Genomic DNA, 7,044 nt, shown 5'->3' with positions numbered 1-7,044 from the left:
AAAAAAAAGTTACAAATGTCACAAAGTCAGTTTATAAAACTCATGATACAAAACATTCAGTTCAGTCACAATGCTAATGAAGCAAACCCAAGTTTCTTCCTGGATTCCACTAAGCTCACAAGTTTGCTGTATTCAAACCCAAAGTGCTCAATTTAACCAAACTAAGTGGTTTCGAAACATCACTATGTCCTTCTAATGACACTATCGTTAATATGCTTTACAGACACAACATGAACCTTCCAAGATGTAAATGTGACACTATATTATTACTGGAAATGTACTGGACATGCACTGATGCTGCAATTTGAGGCGTCTAAAGCAGATGACTCATACAATAAAACAGGTGGAGAACCTGATCCATGGAGGGTTGGTCGGGCTTTTGTAATGACCTTCCAATCACGGTTCTGTGCACCTTTTATTATTGGCTCGGTGGAGGGTCATCCCGAAACCTGCACCAACACTGGCCCTGCATGGATCAGGTTCCCCACCCCTGCCTGGGGGTTCATTTGCTCCAGCCACTGAACAGATTTTTGGGGATGTAAGGACTGTAAGGAGCAGCATTTCAGTTCCTTGTTTTAAATAAGCTGCTGCCTTACTGAAATAGGCTCTTTTTATTTGATTTAGATCTGGTTTATTCGCTATAAACTGCTAGATGTTTTATTGGAGACCCAGACGTTCTACAAGCTCTACAAGCCAAAGTGTAGATTTGACATGTCCCTTTTGTCTGAGGCCAGAAATTTGGCCAAGCAATACTGCGGTCGTGCGCTAAGCTCTTGCACTGTGATCTGATCACCATGCCTCCAATTAGAGTGAAATCATTACAGAGAGCTAAAAAAAAAAAAAAACATTAAATCGCTTGAAGGTCCCGGCTCACGGCAGCTTACCACACTGGAGAAGGTCTTTGGCACTGCGCTCAGCACAAACACATTCATGTTAACGCACAGATACAACCTCATTTGTACACAAGAAAGTGTCCATTTCAACAGTATTTCAGCCGTTTTTTTGGGGGGGGGGCTGTACATTAGTACAAACTCTCCCAAGGCTGGGGGTGCTGGTGTGAGGCGTAAGTGGCCAGAAGATGTGGACCACGGGGTCAGATGGTCATGGTGTCTGTTCTGTAGGCAGGACACTCCCATGTCAGGCCGTCCCCGGGAGGCAGATGGTTGGAGGGCAGAAGCACTCGAGTCAGCCAGTGGCTGTTAAACGCAAATGTTCAATTCCTCAATTATTAATCAACTTCAAATTCTTGTTATAATGTATATACTTACCTCCTCTCCTCAACACCAAATAATATTTTCCAGTTCTGGCCTCTGCCGTGATGATATGGATTTCGGAATACCTGTTGTCAGGGTTATAATAAACGCAATGGTGAGGCTTTCTCAGGAGAAGAATCAGTGGAGGCCTCTGCAACTCACCTTTCCAATCTCTCGCAGTCGCTTGGTCTCTTTGCGGTTGATGTGACGCTCTACGCTTGTTTCTCCTCGAGTGATCAAGACGACGTGCCACAGTGTCAGGCCTCCCAAAGCTACAGCCACAGAACTGCAGCAAAACGGCACATTTGAAGGACAGCTCACCCTCAAATTTATCGAGTATAAAACTTATGTGTTCACAAAGCATATGTGAACTCTCACCTTGTAAGTACCCAGAGGTAAATGATGCTTTTGTGGAACATCTTTTCCCTGAAAGTGTAGGGTGGTGGTGAAGTCTGATATTCACTCTTCAGAGAGGAAAGAAAATGCAAAAAACGGAAATGCTCTCAAACAAACTGTTGCCAATGTTGAGTGTACCCCACCTACCCCAATGCTCCAAATGATCAAAACAATACTGCATCTGTAAATAGCGCATTGACGTCTATCTAGAAAAGGGAAGAAATGCTATTGTGGGTAAAGGGTCACGGTTAATACCTTCAGTCCAGCAAAGTGGACCGTTTAATCAGTTAAGCCACAGACCACAGTACGTACTGGGCGTGTAGTTTGTGGTACTCTAGGAAATAAATGATCAAAACCAAACAGCATGCCCTCATCATCACAGTTTCAGCTCAGTGAGAATAATCAGATATCTGACTGGCTAGATGCGACAGACCGACCTGGTCAGACACATGTACATTTACAGCATTTACCAGACGCCCTTTTCCAGAGCGACTTACAATCAGTTGTTACAGGGACATTCCCCCCCCGGAGACACTCAAGGTTAAGTGTCTTGCTCAGGGACACAATGGTAGCAAGTGGGATTTGAACCTGGGTCTTCTGGTTCATAGGCGAGTGTGTTACTCACTAGGCTACTACCATCCTACATGGTCTATCCACCTTACATCACGCTGACCATGGGAAACGTTACAAACCACAGCTTTCTGCAACTAGAACAAGGTACTAGCAACGACTGGGATATTATTCCATAAATGATTTGGGTTTTTTTGGCAACAAAAACACATCCATAATCTCATTTTGCCATTTAGGAAATTTAAAACAATTCAATAATTGTGAATGCAACAAAATGGCACTTTCCCCCTTGGACAAAGCTCTGATTCATGGTAAATTTGTCAGTAGCATGGGGTATAGATACTAAAAGGTGCAATGTGCAAGTTTTGGCCCCTTAAGGAATTACTCAATTTACCCCATCCAATAGGGGGCAGTATTAAACCAAAAAGTGGTCCAGCTCTAAACAAGGATGTGGATGGAAAGAAAAAGTGAAACAAGTGAAAGTGATGGATAGATATATGGTGCAACTCCCCATAATAGTATATTCAGATAAAATAAACAATGTCGTTTTCTGTTCCATTGACGTTAGCTTTTAATAACTAAAGTGTTTACACATTGCACCTCTAAACCACACACACGTTTCACAAGGGGATCTGGTGGTAAATAGTCCCAGAGTGCTTGGCAGTCCTTATATGTTCTACCTGAACCATCGTGTATCCAGGGGACAGGAGGCTAAAAAGAAGCCCCGCCCCAATCACTCTTTCTCCTTGCATCTGCACATCCATACTCCTGAAGGACTAATGGGGGAGCAGCAGAGAAGAAACACAGGGCCATGGTGAAAACCTTCCACACAAACTCTGTTCAATTTAGATCTTGCTACAAAGTTTTAAAGATGAGCAAAAGTGGCTGGGTGAACTTGGTCATCACATAAAGAGCCTTTAAAGAGATTCCGAGTGAAATGTACATTATTTACTATGTTAGTAGCATAAAAATGTACATATCCTAACTGAACAAGTTCCCATGATGAAACCAGGAAAACAATACAAATTGTTCATAGCATTTATGGTAAATAATAATAAGTATTTACTTTTAGAAAGTATAGCAATTAAACTGCTGTAGATATGTCTTTATAAATAAAAATCTCTTAATTTTGTGTCTTAATAATAAAATAAAAAATACAATTCATAATGCGAAATTATGCTAAATTCCACGTATGGTCATAGCAGTCTTCGTCAGTCATTCTTATAAAAACAGAGGCAGTATAAAAAGCTAGTCCGTACCTCGACAGCATTGTAGGCGTCAAAAAACATGTCTTTGGAGCTGATGCTGCAGTAGACACAGCCCATAGTCATGTAGACACAAAAGGAGAAGAAGTAGCGATGGTTGAAGTGTCCAACACAGTTGTTTAGCCACGCTGAAGAAAGGGTTAAGTTTTTATTTAAGGTAAGTTTTTGTTAGATTAATATGGTCTTCTGTTTCCATAGCAAAATGTCGATGTTCTTTGGTTGAATGTTTCGATTTAGGATTTGGCTAAATAATTATCGGACAAAAGTGCAAAACGTTGTAAAAAAAAAAAAAAACAAAAAAAAAAACATAAATAATTCAATGTTTTGTGAATGACTAACATTTAGTCATTGGTTTCTATCTCCTTAAAGGATACGGCAGTGGTGGTCCATTTTAAGAATACATCTGTAAAATAAAAAAAGCTTTCTACTTCAGGGTACTCTTAATGTTAATCACAGTAACAAGGACGGAGGAAGTCATTCTCACCTGTTACAGATGCTGCAGTGGTGAGTTCTAGCTGGTTTAGGAACGATACATTTCTTACATATCGTTACCGATGGCACGTCACTCTTTTCCTAAGGAAGGAAGGAGACAGTAATAAAGAATTTTTTTTAAAACATTTGGGATACTGTTTTCTTTAAAAAGAACAAAGAAATATAAACTGACATCGGGCTGTTAATTCATTAATACGCCCGACTGCAGAACAAGATGAAGCACCTGTGGTGGGTATCCCGGGGAGGTGGTGGTGGCCTTAAAGTAATGGAAAACAACCATGACCAGGTTCCAGTGTCCGTAGCATAGGTGCCAGAGGATCCAGTGTGTCGGGTAGGTCTCGAAGATGAGGGGCAGGACACACAGGTAGACGATGAGCACGACTGAGCTGGTGAGGAGAATCACCAGACACACAAACACCTAGGAGCAAAAATTTTGAAAATTTTGAAAATTCAACTAAATATCCAACTGTCAACAAACTGAATTGTTATATTAAAAGCATCCTCGTGTGAAATGCACTTCTCCAAGCAGACTGAAATACAGTATTTTTTGTATTAAAATAGTGTTTGGAATTCAAAGACTGATTGAAACTGGATACAGTTGGAAACTGAACTGTCTGATCAGTAGTAATATTTGTTTGTGTGTGTGTGTGTGTATATATATATATATATATAATTTTTCATGTACATCACAAATGTTTCTGTGGTTTTAAGCTTTGATCTAATGAAAGTGTTAAGTTGGAATAAAATTATTATTACTATGATTTATCAGGGTAAAAAAAAAAGAAAAGAAAAAATACAAATACAATACTTCAATACAAAAATATTGTTGCAGCCCTAAATAGCACAAAGTTAACGGTGTTTTCAGTATTTAATTTTTTCTACTTCTGTGAATTAGGTTCTGTTGGTAAAAAATGACACATCTCACTGACAAGTCACACCTTTTACAATATCTTTATATATTATAGTCTGTGTTAACCCCAACTAAGCGACTCACCACGCCGAACCAGCGAGTCACGTTGTCCACGATGCAGTACACCGGCTCAAACACGCAGTCCAGCACCGTGTCAGAGTTGGTGAGGACGTTAAAATAGAGGGAGTTCAGCAGCAGCCGGCCGTAGCTCCAGAGCTCTCGTAGCCTCCTGGCCCGCTTGCTGCGCCCCCGCCAAGGGCAGAGCCGGCACCAGCGCACGGAAAGACGCATGACCCTGGAGACGAACCAGCCCCAGCTCCGCATCCCTCTTCCTACAGGTACAGACAGGGAGGAGGGAGAGGAAAGCTGTAAAAAGCGCAGCCGGGAGAACAGGGGCAGAACAGCAACAGATCCAACGACCCCCCCCCCCCCCCCCCTCGTTCATCCCCCTCCCTGTGTCTGTACCCCGAAACTGAGCGTGCGACCCAGAATACATCTGGCAACTCACTGCGTTTCCCCATAGCCGAAGCACCTAGGCAAGAAGGTAATCAAACGAAAGAGAGCGCTCTTTTTACAAGCGACGAGGCGGGGCGGGTAATTAATCCCGGGTACGTGCCGAACGGCCAACACGTGCCCTCCAAGGACCTTCGCCGCCCTTTAATATTTCATGGCCACCGTACTTTCTGTGCAGCGAGGCAACAGGATCTACACCCTCCGTCACTTGAACTTCTTCTTCATCTTCTTCCTAGAGAGACCGGCTCACCTGATACGGCCGTCTTTTCCCTTGGAAGTGAGTATTGTTTACGAAGATAAGGAGGGGGGGTGGGGGTTCCTTACCTGAGCGCTCCAGAATGTCGTCTAATAAATAGTTCATGGACGGCCCAAAGAGGCAGCACAACAATGACGCTATTATTTGTGGCCAATAAAGCAAATAGACAACGCGATCCGAGTCGGTTCTCCAGATGGAATAACGGAAAGATCATAATACCAACCAAGTCAAAGAGGAAGGGGAACGTTAGGGAACAACGTGCAAATAAGAGAAGGTAGATAATCAATAGAATGGAGCCAAGTCCTGCCGCAGCATTAGGACCACTGACATGCGATGTGGACATTATTGGTCACATCTGGTTACATCTGTGCCCGTCACTGGGCGGAATGTTTCTGGCAGCAAGTGAAAGTGGTACAAGGAAGACAAACCGGAGAACCTGAAACGTGGGCAGTCCAGAAGAGCTCCTGCCTTTACTTAATATCTGGTGTTTTTCGAGAGTAATAACTTTGAATTTTACACTTGAAAAGATTATAAGTTGTACAATGAAAAACAGGAATAAATAGGTGGTTGGAGAGATGAAGTTTTTCTTTTTATGTTGTGTTAATATAATAAAAACAAAATTCAAATCGCTATAGAAGTTCATGCCTGCTGTTTATGGGGCTGCGTACACATAGACTGGTCTGGGTGACCACCACACGGGCCTACAATGGGCGCGTGAGCGTCACAACCAGACTACAGAAGAACGGGCGAGGTCCCTTCTTTTACACCACGTGGAGGGCTGGGTTGCTTTGGTGTTGCCTACTTGGGGAAGACATGATGCCAGCACAACCTACAGGAGGAATGCACGCCGGTGGAGGCGGTTTGGATGGAGGTTACTTTGAGACGCGCCGCCTACCTACACCCTGCTGCTGACCAAGTGAATATGGTGGATGTGCCGGTCTGACCCATGGAGGCACCACCTCACAGCTTACAGGATCTACTACAGGCTACCTTCTGAAGTCCAGTGAAGTCTGGACCTGCTGAATATTAGACGTGTGTCAATGTAATGCATTACAAATAGAACAACGCAAAATCTAAAGCTGTGCTTCAGACAGTCCAGACTGACATGGATGTTGTGAGACCAGGTGAAGGTGGAGCAGTGCTGTAGTGCTGCAGCCGATGGCTAATTTCCCCTGAAGCCTGAACATTAATGTTAATAAATACATAAAAAAACAAAAAAAAACACACACACTCACCCGTACAGGGGACGCGTCCGCTTCCAATGTTACTGCATCTTAAATGGCTCACGCCATTGTGTCTAATTAAAACATTTTCAATATAAAAGCAAGCACCTTGCTCGTCATCAGGCGGAGGCGGCTAGCCCGGCTTCTTAGCGTGTGGCCGCAGTGC

General features: G+C 43.1%; 1 protein-coding gene across 2 annotated transcripts; it reads right to left on the bottom strand.

The window, feature by feature from the left end:
* Nucleotides 1-16: 16 nt before the first annotated feature.
* Nucleotides 17-7,029, bottom strand: zdhhc16b (zDHHC palmitoyltransferase 16b). 2 transcript variants are annotated; one of them, XM_028957883.1, is made up of 11 exons: nucleotides 6,891-7,029; nucleotides 4,971-5,218; nucleotides 4,200-4,394; nucleotides 3,969-4,057; nucleotides 3,859-3,887; nucleotides 3,479-3,612; nucleotides 2,900-2,995; nucleotides 1,632-1,717; nucleotides 1,416-1,539; nucleotides 1,269-1,339; nucleotides 17-1,196 (listed from the first exon to the last, which is right to left on the bottom strand). In XM_028957883.1, exons 2-11 carry the CDS (start codon nucleotides 5,208-5,210, stop codon nucleotides 1,094-1,096), a joined length of 1,167 nt encoding a protein of 388 aa, XP_028813716.1. In that variant the 5' UTR covers nucleotides 5,211-5,218; nucleotides 6,891-7,029; the 3' UTR covers nucleotides 17-1,093. The 2 variants fall into 2 exon arrangements, with proteins under 2 accessions (XP_028813716.1, XP_028813724.1); XM_028957891.1 differs by lacking the exon at nucleotides 2,900-2,995.
* Between the last annotated feature and the right edge of the window lie 15 nt (nucleotides 7,030-7,044).

This window comes from Denticeps clupeoides, chromosome 2 (genome assembly GCF_900700375.1).
Source record: "Denticeps clupeoides chromosome 2, fDenClu1.1, whole genome shotgun sequence".
Lineage (NCBI taxonomy): Eukaryota > Metazoa > Chordata > Actinopteri > Clupeiformes > Denticipitidae > Denticeps > Denticeps clupeoides.
The sequence above is the reverse complement of the archived record's forward strand: the minus strand, read 5'-3'. Positions and strand labels throughout refer to the sequence as shown.

Bases quoted from the DNA above. Each gene is read 5' to 3' on its own strand.
- zdhhc16b (XM_028957883.1), bottom strand. From the start codon at position 5,210: ATGCGGAGCTGGGGCTGGTTCGTCTCCAGGGTCATGCGTCTTTCCGTG. The intron at 4,058-4,199 runs GTGCTTCATCTT...TTCCTTCCTTAG, and splicing joins CCCCGGGATACCCACCACAG to GAAAAGAGTGACGTGCCATC. The intron at 1,718-2,899 runs GTAGAACATATA...TCCTCTCTGAAG, and splicing joins CTGGATACACGATGGTTCAG to AGTGAATATCAGACTTCACC.